This window comes from Euprymna scolopes, chromosome 20, assembly GCF_053919585.1.
Source record: "Euprymna scolopes isolate OS-2025 chromosome 20, ASM5391958v1, whole genome shotgun sequence".
In the NCBI taxonomy this organism is placed as follows: Eukaryota; Metazoa; Mollusca; class Cephalopoda; order Sepiida; family Sepiolidae; genus Euprymna; species Euprymna scolopes.
In genome coordinates this window covers 78,316,459-78,334,737 of record NC_136501.1, presented here as the reverse complement: position 1 = coordinate 78,334,737, position 18,279 = coordinate 78,316,459, and the positions used below count along the sequence as shown (strand labels likewise).

General features: G+C 33.0%; 1 protein-coding gene across 2 annotated transcripts in view; it reads left to right on the top strand.

Annotated features, from left to right (window-relative positions):
• The window catches only part of LOC145241474 (fanconi-associated nuclease 1-like), a 281,174-nt gene extending 263,294 nt beyond the window's left edge, over positions 1-17,880 (top strand). For both annotated transcript variants that reach the window (XM_080104461.1, XM_080104462.1), the window contains one exon: positions 16,946-17,880. In XM_080104461.1, coding sequence (XP_079960587.1) covers positions 16,946-16,977 — 32 coding nt within the window. In that variant the 3' untranslated portion in view covers positions 16,978-17,880. The remainder of the gene's footprint in view (positions 1-16,945) is intronic.
• The last annotated feature ends 399 nt before the right edge of the window (positions 17,881-18,279 follow it).

Genomic DNA, 18,279 nt, shown 5'->3' with positions numbered 1-18,279 from the left:
GCAACAAAAGTTTTTTGTTCACTTTTAGAAGTAACAAAAGTTTTTTTAACTTTTAGAAGTAACAAAAGTTTTTGTTCACTTTTAGAAGTAACAAAAGTTTTTGTTCACTTTTAGAAGTAACAAAAGTTTTTGTTCACTTTTAGAAGTAACAAAAGTTTTTGTTCACTTTTAGAAGCAACGAAAGTTTTTGTTCACTTTTAGAAACAACAAAAGTTTTTGTTCACTTTTAGAAGCAAAAACAGTTTTTTTTAACTTCGAGAAACAAAAGTTTTTGTTCACTTTTAGAAGCAACAAAAGTTTTTGTTCACTTTTAGAAGCAACAAAAGTTTTTGTTCACTTTTAGAAGCAACAAAAGTTTTTGTTCACTTTTAGAAGTAACAAAAGTTTTTTTAACTTTTAGAAACAACAAAAGTTTTTTTTCACTTTTAGAAGCAACAAAAGTTTTTTTCACTTTTAGAAACAACAAAAGTTTTTGTTCACTTTTAGAAGCAACAAAAGTTTTTGTTCACTTTTAGAAGTAACAAAAGTTTTTTTTAACTTTTAGAAGCAACAAAAGTTTATTTCACTTTTAGAAGCAACAAAAGTTGTTTTTCACTTTTAGAAGCAACAAAAGTTTTTGTTCACTTTTAGAAGCAACAAAAGTTTTTGTTCACTTTTAGAAGCAAAAAAAGTTTTTGTTCACTTTTAGAAGCAACAATAGTTTTTGTTTACTTTTAGGAGCAACAAAAGTTTTTGTTCACTTTTAGAAGCAACAAAAGTTTTTGTTCACTTTTAGAAGCAACAAAAGTTTTTGTTCACTTTTAGAAGCAACAAAAGTTTTTGTTCACTTTTAGAAGTAACAAAAGTTTTTGTTCACTTTTAGAAGCAACAGAAGTTTTTTTTCACTTTTAGAAGCAACAAAAGTTTTTGTTCACTTTTAGAAGCAACAAAAGTTTTTTTTCACTTTTAGAAGCAACAAAAGTTTTTGTTCACTTTTAGAAGCAACAAAAGTTTTTGTTCACTTTTAGAAGCAACAAAAGTTTTTGTTCACTTTTAGAAGCAACAAAAGTTTTTGTTCACTTTTAGAAGCAACAAAAGTGTTTTTTCACTTTTAGGAGCAACAAAAGTGTTTGTTCACTTTTAGAAGCAACAAAAGTTTTTTTCACTTTTAGAAGCAACAAAAGTTTTTGTTCACTTTTAGAAGCAACAAAAGTTTTTGTTCACTTTTAGAAGTAACAAAAGTTTTTGTTCACTTTTAGAAGCAACAAAAGTTTTTGTTCACTTTTAGAAGCAACAAAAGTTTTTGTTCACTTTTAGAAGCAACAAAAGTTTTTGTTCACTTTTAGAAGCAACAAAAGTTTTTTTTCACTTTTAGAAGCAACAAAAGTTTTTGTTCACTTTTAGAAGCAACAAAAGTTTTTGTTTACTTTTAGAAGCAACAAAAGTTTTTGTTTACTTTTAGGAGCAACAAAAGTTTTTGTTCACTTTTAGAAGCAACAAAAGTTTTTGTTCACTTTTAGAAGCAACAAAAGTTTTTGTTCACTTTTAGAAGCAACAAAAGTTTTTGTTCACTTTTAGAAGTAACAAAAGTTTTTGTTCACTTTTAGAAGCAACAGAAGTTTTTTTTCACTTTTAGAAGCAACAAAAGTTTTTGTTCACTTTTAGAAGCAACAAAAGTTTTTTTTCACTTTTAGAAGCAACAAAAGTGTTTTTTCACTTTTAGGAGCAACAAAAGTGTTTGTTCACTTTTAGAAGCAACAAAAGTTTTTTTCACTTTTAGAAGCAACAAAAGTTTTTGTTCACTTTTAGAAGCAACAAAAGTTTTTGTTCACTTTTAGAAGCAACAAAAGTTTTTGTTCACTTTTAGAAGCAACAAAAGTTTTTGTTCACTTTTAGAAGTAACAAAAGTTTTTTTAACTTTTAGAAACAACAAAAGTTTTTTTTCACTTTTAGAAGCAACAAAAGTTTTTTTTTTAACTTTTAGAAGCAACAAAAGTTTTTGTTCACTTTTAGAAGCAACAAAAGTTTTTGTTCACTTTTAGAAGCAACAAAAGTTTTTGTTCACTTTTAGAAGCAACAAAAGTTTTTTTAACTTTTAGAAGCAACAAAAGTTTTTTGTTCACTTTTAGAAGTAACAAAAGTTTTTTTAACTTTTAGAAGTAACAAAAGTTTTTGTTCACTTTTAGAAGTAACAAAAGTTTTTGTTCACTTTTAGAAGTAACAAAAGTTTTTGTTCACTTTTAGAAGTAACAAAAGTTTTTGTTCACTTTTAGAAGCAACGAAAGTTTTTGTTCACTTTTAGAAACAACAAAAGTTTTTGTTCACTTTTAGAAGCAAAAACAGTTTTTTTTAACTTCGAGAAACAAAAGTTTTTGTTCACTTTTAGAAGCAACAAAAGTTTTTGTTCACTTTTAGAAGCAACAAAAGTTTTTGTTCACTTTTAGAAGCAACAAAAGTTTTTGTTCACTTTTAGAAGTAACAAAAGTTTTTTTAACTTTTAGAAACAACAAAAGTTTTTTTTCACTTTTAGAAGCAACAAAAGTTTTTTTCACTTTTAGAAACAACAAAAGTTTTTGTTCACTTTTAGAAGCAACAAAAGTTTTTGTTCACTTTTAGAAGTAACAAAAGTTTTTTTTAACTTTTAGAAGCAACAAAAGTTTATTTCACTTTTAGAAGCAACAAAAGTTGTTTTTCACTTTTAGAAGCAACAAAAGTTTTTGTTCACTTTTAGAAGCAACAAAAGTTTTTGTTCACTTTTAGAAGCAAAAAAAGTTTTTGTTCACTTTTAGAAGCAACAATAGTTTTTGTTCACTTTTAGAAGCAACAAAAGTTTTTGTTCACTTTTAGAAGTAACAAAAGTATTTGTTCACTTTTAGAAGCAACAAAAGTTTTTGTTCACTTTTAGAAGCAACAAAAGTTTTTTTCACTTTTAGAAGCAACAAAAGTTTTTTTCACTTTTAGAAGCAACAAAAGTTTTTGTTCACTTTTAGAAGCAACAAAAGTTTTTGTTCACTTTTAGAAGCAACAAAAGTTTTTGTTCACTTTTAGAAGTAACAAAAGGTTTTGTTCACTTTTAGAAGCAACAAAAGTTTTTTTAACTTTTAGAAGCAACAAAAGTTTTTTTAACTTTTAGAAGCAACAATAGTTTTTGTTCACTTTTAGAAGCAACAAAAGTTTTTGTTCACTTTTAGAAGTAACAAAAGTTTTTTTAACTTTTAGAAGCAACAAAAGTTTTTTTTCACTTTTAGAAGCAACAAAAGTTTTTTTAACTTTTAGAAGTAACAAAAGTTTTTGTTCACTTTTAGAAGCAACAAAGGTTTTTTTAACTTTAAGAAGTAACAAAAGTTTTTTTAACTTGTAGAAGCAACAAAAGTTTTTGTTCACTTTTAGAAGTAACAAAAGTTTTTGTTCACTTTTAGAAGCAACAATAGTTTTTGTTCACTTTTAGAAGCAACAAAAGTTTTTGTTCACTTTTAGAAGTAACAAAAGTTTTTGTTCACTTTTAGAAGCAACAAAAGTTTTTGTTCACTTTTAGAAGCAACAAAAGTTTTTGTTCACTTTTAGAAGCAACAAAAGTTTTTGTTCACTTTTAGAAGCAACAAAAGTTTTTGTTCACTTTTAGAAGCAACAAAAGTTTTTGTTCACTTTTAGAAGCAACAAAAGTTTTTGTTCACTTTTAGAAGCAACAAAAGTTTTTGTTCACTTTTAGAAGCAACAAAAGTTTTTGTTCACTTTTAGAAGCAACAAAAGTTTTTGTTCACTTTTAGAAGCAACAAAAGTTTTTTTAACTTTTAGAAGTAACAAAAGTTTTTGTTCACTTTTAGAAGTAACAAAAGGTTTGGTTCACTTTTAGAAGTAACAAAAGTTTTTGTTCACTTTTAGAAGTAACAAAAGTTTTTGTTCACTTTTAGAAGTAACAAAAGTTTTTGTTCACTTTTAGAAGTAACAAAAGTTTTTGTTCACTTTTAGAAGCAACAAAAGTTTTTTTAACTTGTAGAAGCAACAAAAGTTTTTGTTCACTTTTAGAAGTAACAAAAGTTTTTGTTCACTTTTAGAAGCAACAAAAGTTTTTGTTCACTTTTAGAAGCAACAAAAGTTTTTTTAACTTTTAGAAGTAACAAAAGTTTTTGTTCACTTTTAGAAGCAACAAAAGTTTTTGTTCACTTTTAGAAGCAACAATAGTTTTTGTTCACTTTTAGAAGCAACAAAAGTTTTTGTTCACTTTTAGAAGTAACAAAAGTTTTTGTTCACTTTTAGAAGCAACAAAAGTTTTTTTTCACTTGTAGAAGCAACAAAAGTTTTTTTTCACTTGTAGAAGCAACAAAAGTTTTTGTTCACTTTTAGAAGCAACGAAAGTTTTTGTTCACTTTTAGAAGTAACAAAAGTGTTTGTTCACTTTTAGAAGCAACAAAAGTCTTTGTTCACTTTTAGAAGCAACAAAAGTTTTTGTTAACTTTTAGAAGCAACAAAAGTTTTTGTTCACTTTTAGAAGCAACAAAAGTTTTTTTCACTTTTAGAAACAACAAAAGTTTTTGTTCACTTTTAGAAGCAACAAAAGTTTTTGTTCACTTTTAGAAGCAACAAAAGTTTTTGTTCACTTTTAGAAGCAACGAAAGTTTTTGTTCACTTTTAGAAGTAACAAAAGTGTTTGTTCACTTTTAGAAGCAACAAAAGTCTTTGTTCACTTTTAGAAGCAACAAAAGTTTTTGTTCACTTTTAGAAGCAACAAAAGTTTTTGTTCACTTTTAGAAGCAACAAAAGTTTTTTTCACTTTTAGAAACAACAAAAGTTTTTGTTCACTTTTTGAAGCAACAAAAGTTTTTGTTCACTTTTAGAAGCAACAAAAGTTTTTGTTCACTTTTAGAAGCAACAAAAGTTTTTGTTCACTTTTAGAAGCAACAAAAGTTTTTGTTCACTTTTAGAAGCAACAAAAGTTTTTGTTCACTTTTAGAAGCAACAAAAGTTTTTGTTCACTTTTAGAAGCAACAAAAGTTTTTGTTCACTTTTAGAAGCAACAAAAGTTTTTGTTCACTTTTAGAAGCAACAAAAGTTTTTGTTCACTTTTAGAAGCAACAAAAGTTTTTGTTCACTTTTAGAAGCAACAAAAGACAAAAGTTTTTGTTTACTTTTAGAAGCAACAAAATTTTTGTCTACTTTTAGAAGCAACAAAAGTTTTTGTTCACTTTTAGAAGCAACAAAAGTTTTTGTTCACTTTTAGAAGCAACAAAAGTTTTTGTTCACTTTTAGAAGCAACAAAAGTTTTTGTTCACTTTTAGAAGTAACACAAGGTTTTGTTCACTTTTAGAAGCAACAAAAGTTTTTGTTCACTTTTAGAAGCAACAAAAGGTTTTGTTCACTTTTAGAAGCAACAAAAGTTTTTGTTTACTTTTAGAAGCAACAAAAGTTTTTGTTCACTTTTAGAAGCAACAAAAGTTTTTTTTCACTTTTAGGAGCAACAAAAGTGTTTGTTCACTTTTAGAAGCAACAAAAGTGTTTGTTCACTTTTAGAAGCAACAAAAGTTTGTGTTCACTTTTAGAAGCAACAAAAGTTTTTGTTCACTTTTAGAAGTAACAAAAGGTTTTGTTCACTTTTAGAAGTAACAAAAGGTTTTGTTCACTTTTAGAAGCAACAAAAGTGTTTGTTCACTTTTTGAAGCAACAAAAGTTTTTGTTCACTTTTAGAAGCAACAAAAGACAAAAGTTTTTGTTTACTTTTAGAAGCAACAAAAGTTTTTGTTCACTTTTAGAAGCAACAAAAGTTTTTGTTCACTTTTAGAAGCAACAAAAGTTTTTGTTCACTTTTAGAAGCAACAAAAGTTTTTTTTCACTTTTAGAAGCAACAAAATTTTTTGTTCACTTTTAGAAGCAACAAAAGTTTTTTTTCACTTTTAGAAGCAACAAAAGTTTTTGTTCACTTTTAGAAGCAACAAAAGTTTTTGTTCACTTTTAGAAGCAACAAAAGTTTTTGTTCACTTTTAGAAGCAACAAAAGTTTTTGTTCACTTTTAGAAGCAACAAAAGTGTTTTTTCACTTTTAGGAGCAACAAAAGTGTTTGTTCACTTTTAGAAGCAACAAAAGTTTTTTTCACTTTTAGAAGCAACAAAAGTTTTTGTTCACTTTTAGAAGCAACAAAAGTTTTTGTTCACTTTTAGAAGTAACAAAAGTTTTTGTTCACTTTTAGAAGCAACAAAAGTTTTTGTTCACTTTTAGAAGCAACAAAAGTTTTTGTTCACTTTTAGAAGCAACAAAAGTTTTTGTTCACTTTTAGAAGCAACAAAAGTTTTTTTTCACTTTTAGAAGCAACAAAAGTTTTTGTTCACTTTTAGAAGCAACAAAAGTTTTTGTTTACTTTTAGAAGCAACAAAAGTTTTTGTTTACTTTTAGGAGCAACAAAAGTTTTTGTTCACTTTTAGAAGCAACAAAAGTTTTTGTTCACTTTTAGAAGCAACAAAAGTTTTTGTTCACTTTTAGAAGCAACAAAAGTTTTTGTTCACTTTTAGAAGTAACAAAAGTTTTTGTTCACTTTTAGAAGCAACAGAAGTTTTTTTTCACTTTTAGAAGCAACAAAAGTTTTTGTTCACTTTTAGAAGCAACAAAAGTTTTTTTTTACTTTTAGAAGCAACAAAAGTTTTTGTTCACTTTTAGAAGCAACAAAAGTTTTTGTTCACTTTTAGAAGCAACAAAAGTTTTTGTTCACTTTTAGAAGCAACAAAAGTTTTTGTTCACTTTTAGAAGCAACAAAAGTTTTTGTTCACTTTTAGAAGCAACAAAAGTTTTTGTTCACTTTTAGAAGCAACAAAAGTTTTTGTTCACTTTTAGAAGCAACAAAAGTTTTTGTTCACTTTTAGAAGCAACAAAAGTTTTTGTTCACTTTTAGAAGCAACAAAAGTTTTTGTTCACTTTTAGAAGCAACAAAAGTTTTTGTTCACTTTTAGAAGCAACAAAAGTTTTTGTTCACTTTTAGAAGCAACAAAAGTTTTTATTTCTTATGCTGATGTTTACACGTTCATTCGTACAATTACATTTAAAATTTTCCTGGAAACGAAAAAAAATCATGAAAAATCGCATGATATTTTTTTTCAATTATATTATTTTTTGGGTGAAAATATTGACTAAACAATGCTTTATTCAATCATAATCGTGTTAATTCAGAAAATTAAGTTTTTTCAACTTATATTGATTTTATTAACATAGACTTTAGTAGTTTGTTTCATAATGTTCCTGAAATATATATTTTTAATTTTAATTAACATCTATGATGTTTTTGTCATAAAAATTGTTAACATCTATGATGTTTTTTGTCATAAAAATTGTTAACATCTATGATGTTTTTTGTCATAAAAAAGGAAAAATAAATGTATTCATTTTTTTCTTAATTTTAACAAAAGTGCATTTTATTTACACAAAATACATTTTTATTAAGATTAAAAATAAAATAATAAGTTTATTATATTCTGTGATCATTAATTAATAAGTTCTGAAAATTCAATTAAAAGTTGTTGATTTCTTGAATTTTGGTGAATTTTTAAATGAAGGAAGGGTCAAAATGTTTATACATTTTAGGGATCGGCCATTCATTTTGTATGTACCTACTTTAGTCATTATTTCATATGTTCATTCATTGAAAAAATGGATCTTAAGAAGGTTGGAAGCTTATGACTATAACAACCAAACTGAGAAACATCTGTTTTGTTTTTCAATATGGAATGTCGCCCTGTCAGTGGGGCTTTAGAATACACCGACTGCCCCCCCCCCTGCAAAGAGTAAAAGTCCCTCGATGGGGCCGCCTATTAACTGTGGGTGGCAACCCATAATGCCGAAGGACGGGATCCTGGTGGTTGAGCAGATCATGTTCAAGGTTCTATTAGGACATGAGATGCAACACGCCACTTTGGCCCTTACTTGGTGTTATGGGGTTAAATGGTAATAAACGAAAAAAACACAGGATTTTTAGGAACGAAACATGTATTACATAGACAAAGTGAGTTGAGTATATCCATTCCACAATGGTAGGACATTTCCACATGTCCAGTTCGGTCGCATGCCAATCGCAGACTGCCGGGCACCGGTCTCGATACCGGAAGTGATGTCATGAGATAATACATTAATCTCATGGAGGGGCGCCTCCAACCCCCCCCCCCCAATCTTTTTGTTTGTAAAAGCTGTCAGTACCTCTTACTTTTAGGGTTTACTATCAATTGCTCGGTAACCTTTCTCTTACGGAACGACTGCCGTAGTTCAGGTTTTGGTTGAGGAGGTTCAAGATCAAAAGTTTCGAAGACAGTTTCAATCGATCGACATCTTAGTTGGTTCTGGTGACGTTTGTGAGTATATGTTTGTTCTTGGATGATATATACCATGTCACTGACTCTCTTAGTAATTGTACCCACCTCCCAGAATAATTTGTTGTTTTTATAACTTTTGAAAAACACTTTTTCACCTGATATATGATCACTAGTGGCCTTGACAGTTTGGGTAAGAGCTTGTCAAAAACGGATCTCACTTTCTGTGCAAACATCGTTTTTACAGGTGAGACGGCTGTTGGTGTGTTCAGGTTGGTGTAATCCTATACACATGTAGAAATTGTTGCTTTGGCTTGGGAAATTCTTTTAGTGCAGGTTTTTTAGCTTCCGGCTTTGCAGTTTCAGTTTTTATTTTCCTCCTTTGGCAGATTCCGTTGAAGCTTTCTTTTTCGATTTCTCTGTTGCTATGAATGGGACGTTTCTTCTTGAAAATGTGCAGAGTGTTTTCTTTTAGTTCGAATCTTGCTATCGCCTTTGAACATTTTCCTAGTCCTGGTGAGAATACTTATGGAAATTCCTTTTTTAACTCGTCCTTCAGTTGTTGCGCTTCTGTAGACGAATCTTCTACCCTATGACAGAATTTATTCATAGGTTGGACCCACAATTCGAATTGCTCCATCCAATCAGTACCGTACAAGTTTTCGGATGTCCTATGTACATACACTTTCACTTTTTTAGTAACACCATTTAAGGTGATCATAAGTGTGAGCTCTCCCTCCAATTCCACTTTATCGCCTGTCACAGCTTGAGCTGATTTGTTCGTCTTCCGCATGGTTGGTTTCCTTAGCTTTTCCACGTCTTAAGGTTAATGATGGACGAGCACTTGCCATGAAAATAATGATAAAGCAGAGACAAACTCACAACATCTCTTCTGTGAGAAAGAGGTTGCAGGGAAGAGAAAAGGACATCCCCCACAAGGCTACGAAATCTGTTTTGAACTCTATCAAGGTAGTATAAGTCCTTTCTAGCAGCTCCTGCCCAGATATGGCAACAGTATTCCATCCTTGGACGTACCGGGCTCTTATATAGATAGAGAATTGCATCAGCAGTGAGATATCTACTGGATCGATAGAAGGATCCCACCATTTTTCCAGAAGCCTTGGCAACAGATTTAATGTATGTGTTCCATTTAAGATCAGGAGTAAAGGTCAAGCCCAGAAGCTTGTCAAAACATGAGGCCTCCCCAAGACGAGAGCCATTCATTTCAATTGATGCCAGACGGGGATCAGAGCATTGATGATGTAAAGATAAAAGCTTGGTTTTAGATGCATTAAAAGTAACCAGCCACCTCTTTCCCCATTGTACCACTTGCTCAAGATCAGAGAAGAGAGAATCAGAGAGAACTTGGTCGTTTACGGTCTTAGATGTGCTACGATAGATAGTAGTGTCATCAGCATAGATATCTACAAATGATGTAAGGATGTGATTTGGAAGATCATTAATATAAATCAGGAAGAGAGTTGGGCCCAGGATGGACCCCTGAGGGACTCCAGCATTAATACTTAGATCTTCTGATTTATGCCCATCAACCACTACTCTTATGAACCTATCAGAGAGAAATAATTTAATAATTGAGAAGACATTTCCATCTATACCGTAGCTGGAGATCTTGTGAAGTAAACCTTTATGCCATATCCTATCAAAGGCTTTAGATATGTCAAGAGCAATTGCCCTAGAAAGGTAGCCTCCGTCAAGAGATTCGCTAATCCTATGAGATATAACTGTAAGCACATCTGTCGATCTAGCAGAACGGAAACCATATTGTGTGTCACTAAGAAGGTTATTTTTGCTGAGATGGTTGATTACTTCTCTATTTAACACAGATTCCAGCAACTTACTCATGACACACAGGAGACTTATTGGCCTGTACTGTGAGGGAGATGAGCGATCACCTGAATTCTTAAATACAGGGCATACTGATGAGATTTTTCAGGGTGACTGGAAGCAATTCTCCTTAAGACAACATTTAAACAGTTTTGTAAGGATGAGTGCAAGTTCTGGTTGAAGTCTTTTGAGTACTATAATTGGAATAGCTTGGCAACATCACGTACAGATATTTGTATATCACATAGCATGTTTTCTGATACAGAAGGAAATATTAGAGGTTGGCAGCCTTGGTCGCAAAGGTTAGAATTAGCTTCAAAGTTCTTGGCAAAGAGTTTGGCTTTGTCTGATGCTGACGAGATTACGTCAGGTCCATTTATGAGAGTTGGGATAGAGCACACGCTTCTGTTCAGGATTCTGTTTGCTATTTGCCAAAACTGGTGGGAACCAAGCCACTGTTCAGCTACTTTGGACTTGACGGATTGAGCATACAACTCTCTTGCGTTCTTTGTCACTTTTTTACAGTGGTTGCTGGCAGTTCTGAAAGCGACTTTAGTCTCAGTACATATATTACGTTGGAAGCAATGGAAAAAAGTGATTTCTATGCGCAATGGCAGCAGCACATTCCGGAGAGAACCACGGCTGGCTGTTAGGTTTTTGCTGGAATTGTTTTGAGGGTATGAAACGGTCTATACCTACAATTAACCATTCTGTCAGGTCTGATACTATAGAGGACACATCCTTTTTAAACATAAAACGCAAAGGTAGATCTGATATAAATGTGCGGAAGCTATCCCAGTCAGCCATAGAGTATCGATATATTGTACGATGGAGAGGTACATCATTTTTATCTTAACTGATACAACTGAGTGGTTGTAAGATCCAAGTGGAGACAGAACAGAAGCTGAACACAGTTCAGGGTAAGTTGTGAGAAAGAGGTCTAGGAAACTTGCATACTGGCCGTCAGTATCGGGAACACGGGTGGGTTCGTGAACAATCTGAGTGAGGTCATAAGCAATGGCAAAATCCTGACAGAACCTCCCCTCATAGTCCGTCTTATTTGAGTGGGTCAGCCATTCCACATTATGGACGTTGAAGTCACCACAGATGTGGATGTTAGCCGAGGGATGTGCAGACAGGATGTGGTCTATTTTCTCAGATATGCTCTTAAAGATAGTAACTCCGCTGTTGTGGGGGCGATAGAGAGCAAATATAAATGCAGTAGTTTGAGCAAGTGCAACCCGGAAGCACATATAGGGTAATTTAGGATCTTCTCTGGAGATGTCCCTACCACATGGAAAGTCATCTTTTTTTTTTAAACACATATTCCATTAATCCCATGGAGGGGCATCTCCAACACTTGGGCTAAGATAGGCGGTTGGATAAGCCTGATCCAATCAATCAGTTGATCATGGTACTAAATCAGACAAACACAACAAGAAAATACGCTCATGCTCCTCACATTAGACAGTAAACTGATTTAATCAACTTGCTGAAGAACGGATAAAACACGACTGGAAAACTAACATCTTTTCTAGAAATGAGACCATTAGAAAAGACAAAGAAAACCCGGTGCTTGAGTCCATCAGCAAGGAGGAGTATACTTCTCCTGTATCCTTGTTGCCTTGGAGCGAATGAGCTCCCCCCACCCCTCAACACTTTTCACATAGGGCTCCGAGGCGGGTGGGGAGCAGGAGAAACAAAAAATCCAAAATATGTAAATGGCAAATAAAAAGCCTAAAAAAAGAAACCATTGTGAAGTTTCTGATAAATCAAGTTCAGATTCAGAAATCTATTTCAAAATCTTCCTTGTTTTATAATTATTGAAGCAACCGAAGGAGAAACGATAAAAGTGTCTTCCTTCAAAATAGAAAAAATTTTTTTCACGCATCAAACCAAAAATGGGTAAGAAACTAAATAATAAATAAATACGAATTAAGTTTTGTTGATGGAATCTGCCTTTAGATTTTGACACGGATGAGGTGGAAGAAAGTGTTGATAGTGGTTGTAGGTAGTTGGTGTTTTTTTGTGAAAGTTTGGCAAGGAGAGAACCACAGATTGAAGCTCAAATGAGCACTTGCCATAAAAATGATGCAGAGATAGGCTCGCAATATTTCATCTGTGTGAAAGAGGTGGCAGGGAACAGAAAAGGGCATTAGCTACCGGATTTCGAAGCTGTTTTTGAACTCTATCAAGACAGAATAGGGTGCACCGAGCAGCTCCTGCTCAGATGTGGTAACAAAACTCCATTTTAGGACATACTCTTAGACAGAGAATTGCATTGGTAGTTAGAATGATCCAACCATTTTTCAGGTGATTTGATGTATGTTTCGGATCAGGAGTGAAGGCCAATTCCAGAAGCTTAAGACATGGTGCTTCCCCAAGACAATCAGGACCTGATGAGGGTCAGGGCAATTATGATGAAAAGAGAGAAGTTTGGTTTAACTGCATTAAAATCAACCAACTACCTTTTTCCCCATTGCATCACATGCCCAAAATCAGAAAGATCTTGGTTATTACTGGCCTTTGAAGTGTTGCCATAGATTGTGGTGTCGTCTGCATAAATGTCTATGAATGATCTTAGAATGTGATTTGAGAGATCATTGATCATTGATACTATGAGCTTCTGATTTTTGTCTATCGATGACTACTTTTATAAGCCTATTGAAGAGAAAGGATTTAATAATTGAGAGGGCATCTCCAGCTATTCCATAGCTGGCTATCTTTTGAAATAGATCTTTATGCCATACCTTATGAAAAGCCTTTGAGATGTCAAGAACTATTGTTCTTGAATCTAGCAGAACAGAAACCATATTGTATGTAACTGAATTATTTTTACTGAAGTGGTTGACCACTCTCTGTTTATCACTGGTCTGTACTGAGAGGCAGATGACGCATCTCCAGAATTAAAAAAAATGGGGCAAACAGGTAAAGGTGTTGGCAAACATTTCTCCTTAAGGCAACATTTAAACAGTTTTGTAAGTATGGGAGCTAGTTCCGGTTGAAGTGTTTTGAGCACTATGATTGGAATGTTGTTGGGGCTAGTTACTTTATTGGAATGTTGTATGTTGCATAACATGTTTTCAGTCACGGGAAGAAATACATGAGGTAGGTGGCCCTGGTTGCAAAGAATTTAGTGCAAAGTTTTGGCAAAAAGTTTTTTTTCTTTGTCAAATGCTGATGAAATTACCTTACCTCAGGTCCGTTGATGATGGTTAGGATAGAGGCCCCATCTCTGTTCAGGACCTTGTTCATTATTCGCCAAAACTCATGGGAACCAAGCCACTGCTCTGCTACTTATAACTTGACATACTGAGCACGTTCTCTCGCCTTTTTTTTTTGCTCTTTTATAATATATATATATAGCAATCCTGTAGGTAGTTTTAGTTTCATAACATTTATTTTGTTGAAAGCAATGCAGATGCGACATGTCAATAATTTTAAAAGAAATAAAATAGTTCTGGTAAGAAGAATCATTTTAAAAACTCTTAATGTGAATATAAACTCCAAGTGTGGATTAAATATTTACCAAAGTAGAAAATTGAACACTTTAAATCACAAAGCTTAACAACATTAATTTGTAGAGAATTCTTAAAAATGCTGCTTGGCACTATTTTGAAAAACCTTATTACATATAACCATTGTATTTAATGTTTTTAATGATAAAAATACATATTATCGTGTTGAATTTTCAAAGTTGGACCCAAATAGCAATTCGTCTGAGAAACTTGATTTGAATTATCTTTTTCTTTTTTCTTCCACTATCTTATTGGTATGAATATATTTTATTTCATTTAAGGTTTCTTCTGAAAATAATTATTCCATTTAAGATTACTCTTAGAATGGAGGCATTTTCCCTTACTCACCAAAATAAATTTAAAGAAAATAATTGTGTGTAATATTATTGATTTCTCTCCCTTGAGTACTTCCAAATTACATAGATTTATTAATTAGATTATATGACGTGAAACATTTTTGCGTGCTGGTATTTCTTGCCTTCTCACTTTCAAACATGTTCACACATTATTTGTTCTTTACTACTAGGCCATCAGGGATCTTATCAGGGATGCCCCATGGCAAAATATCTTTTCACTTCCTGCTGAACAGTACACAAATGAGACCACTGAATGGTTCAAAACAGCACATGTTCCCACACGGAAATTTTATAGCAAGCCTCACTCTCCCCAATAGTTTACTTCTACTTGTGCAGCTGCCATCGCGCAAAGGCAGCATGCATACCGCAGATTTAACCGACATAAGTCCAGTTCAAACAGGCAGAAGTATATAGAAGCCAGAAGTAACTGTAAGAAAGAAATAGTGACAGCTACGAGAGAATTTACTGAAACCACCAAAAAATACATCGAAGCACAGAAATTAGGAACCCGTGACTTCTGGAAAATTTACAACAGTGTAGTAAATAATGGACAATCAACAATCCCCCTACTATCCAACAATCATGAGGTTGTTTGCTCTGCAACTGAGAAGGCTAACATGCGTGCCAGTCGGTTTGCCTCCAACTCCACACTGGACCTTGCCAACCACCCCCTCCATGATTTTCCTTTGCAGACAGATGCCACACTAGATCTGAAAATCACCCCTTCTCAGGTGCATGCTATTATAAGAAATCTTGACACTGCAAAAGCATGTGGACCTGATCTCATCCCGACTGTGCTATTAAAAAAGTGCTCTGCCGAAGTAGCTCCAATTCTCTCCAAACTTTACAACAAATGCCTTAATGAATCTTGCTTTCCTGCCCACTAGAAAACTGCTTATGTAATACCAGTTTTCAAGAATTCTGGCGAAAGAACTGACCCAGCAAATTATCGGCCCATTAGTCTCCTCCCACTTTTCGACAAAATATTTGAGACAATAATTAACCAAGCTCTAGTCCATCACCTTACAGATGCTAAACTTCTGACTGACCAACAATATGGATTTAGACAAGCCCGTTCAACAGCAGGCATCCTAACTGTAATCTCAGAACGTATATACCAGTCACTGGACAAAGCAGGGGAGGGTAAAGAGGTACCTCTAGATATATCTAAGGCTTTTGACAGGGTATGGCATGAAGGTCTTCTCAGGAAAACCAGATCATAGGGTATCACTGGAAGAATACATGATATAATTAAATCCTTCTTAGATAAGAGAAAAATCCAGGTTGTCCTCTACAGTCGTACATCTAAACAATATGATATAAATGCGGGAGTGCTTCAGGGGTCTATCCTGAGACCTCTGTTATTCCTAATATTCATAAATGACCTCCCTGACAAAATTGTCTGTGAGATGGGTCTGTGTTGATGACACCACGCTCTATAACAGACACGACAGGAAAACAAATGAACACATATCTAAAGAAATAGCAGAAGCACTAGAGGATGACCTCCGATCTGTAGTGGAATGGAGACATAAATGGATGGTCACATTCAATGCTGCCAAGACTAAACTCGTTTCCATCAATAATTACAAGAAACCTTCTCTACCACCAATAGCAATGGCCAATGACTCTTTATCTGAAAGTACATCCTTTAAACTCCTCGGCCTAACGCTCTCATGAAACATGAGTTGTAACAATTACATCGAGAGTATCGCCAGGACCGCCGCGAAGAAGTGTATTGTTGTCATATTTGGGCTGGTGCATCTACCACTAGTCTCTCACTCCTAGACAAGGTTCAAAAGAGAGTCGCCAATCTGATAGGTCCTAAACTGTCATCTAAACTTCAGCCCCTGTCCAATTGACGAAATGTAGCATCCCTCTGCCTTTTCTACAAGTACTTTAACGGTGAATGCTCTGACGAACTGCAAGCACTTGTGCCCCCTCAATGTAAATATCCCTGACAAACCCGACAAGCAGCTAAATCCCACCCTTTCACAGTAGAGATCCGTAGATGTAAGAGAGCCTTCTACTCCAGTAGTTTCTTCCTCAGAACAGCTAGACTTTGGAATTCCCTGCCAGATCCCTACTTCCCCAACTGTACTGACATGCAGAAGTTCAAGTGCAATGTGAACCGACATTTTGCTGCCCAACTCCCTACACAGTACCCCTGATGCCCATGTCCCTGATAGTAGCCCCCTACAACAAAGTGGCAATATGCCTTGTTTGGGGTGAAAATGTAATTAAAAAAAGAAAAAAAATTGATTGACATCTCTAAAATTGAAAAACAAAATGCTATTTCACAAAATTTTACCAAAATTAATTTCTATTTTTTCATAAATAAGGCCGCCATTTTTCTTTTAGTCTTGGCAATACTGGATAATAAAAAAGTAAAACAAAATTCATCATCAAAATATTTGTAACTTATAAGTTAAAGATGTGGTAAATGCATCAATTCCCTGATTTTAGTTTTGATGTACTTTTGTTACTCAGTTATGGAAGCAGGTCCACTAGTAAAACTACTATGAAACACGACAGTGTTTTTCAGTTCTTAACAATCAGTCTTCAGAGTCTGAGCCATTACTTGGCTTGTTCTGTCAGGCTGAGATTCTGTACAACCCTAGGAGGTCCAGTCGCCTAAGCCTTACGTCATTGCCCTTTGGAAAGGAGTTTATTGCTAGTTGCTTAAGGTGTCTCTATCAGAAAGTGCTGACAGGGTTGTTCAGGCATTTTTTGTAGGTCAGAATATTCAATTTTTTATGGTGATAAATAAAACTTCTTGCTAACGACTACTTCAAGCTTACAATGATTTAAGGGAAGATAACTTCATGCTCAAATGCATTAACACCACATACACTCAACCCCAGGCTTCAATTGCAATACTCTAAAAAACTTCCTTATATTTTATTTCATGAATTCTTTTATTCAAATAATTCTGTGTTTTTCTGTTTGTTTTTTTTTTTTGCAGCTGTTGGTGCCAAGAAACTCCCAAGCGAATAAAATCATTTCATTAAAAGAAATTTATCCAATAACAATCTAAAAGTAGGTGAAGTTACTTCATATCACGTTTTAAGTCTGTCCGAAGACTGGTGATGACAAGTGGAAATGAAGATGTCTGTTTTAGTGGAAAAAATAATTTATTTTGCTTTTGATAAATTCTTCTTCAAGATAGAATAAACAAAAATTGGTTGATAGTAAATTAAATATATAACTGAGGCTTATCATTTTGACATCTGTTTGCAGTGTGTACAGGCACACACATGTATATTGGATAGCAGTATATTAGATGGAGAAGGGATTATTTTAAAATTTCTTTTCTAAAGATCATACAAGAACAATGATATTGCTCTAACTAAATAATAAGGTACAGATTAATTTGCATGTTAAAAAAAAAATTACTTTTTTCTCCCAGCATTTTGATTACACTGTCTGTATTCACTGATGATAGAAAGTCGGATGAATTATTATCACAACAGATTGACCAACCAAATGCATATGTGCACAAAATTGTCTATAAAAACACTGGTTTTCGAAGAACAATAATCAGTTTGATTCAAGATGTCTAAACTGCCACAAGAATCTATGATATGCTTGACTGGCATTTTCATGTTAACAAAAACATTCAATTTGTAACCATTTCTTCTATCTGTCAAAAGAATGTATTGCAACTATGAAAACAACTGGTTTCATTCTTTCTTTAATTACAACAATGACAACACTCAGCAATACTTTGCTATGCGAGATTCATCAGCATCTCCAATTATAAGAGAGCAACAAATTATCGTTTCATAATAAATAAAATTGAATTAGTCTCCTTTAATTGAGCTTTTGTGACAAATAAAACCAATTATGCAAACATAAGATTGTTTTTTCAGAAATAAATATTGTTTGTTTAATTGATAATTGTTCTTTTCTTTACATTTGTGGTCTTGAACTATGTTTTATGTAATAGATGTGTATCAGAAGTCTTTGTCTAACGCAAAGCAACAAAACTTTTTTTAAATCTCATCCTAAATGTTTTTATGTTACCTTGTTTTTAAACTTGTTTTTCTTGTTTTATTTATGTATTTGTCTGTATTCTCCTGTCTTATTCGTTACCCCCCCATGCTACAAAGTAAATGATAAAAACAAACCATGCCGGAAACTAACGATAAAAAAAAAAAAATGCTGGGGATTATTCTCTATTAGAGTAGATAAACATGGACTTTATAAAAAAAAAAAAGTTAGAACTTAACAATAAAAAAAAAATTTAAATTAAATATTTTACACATCTGAACGTAACGACTTTTATTCTATAAATAG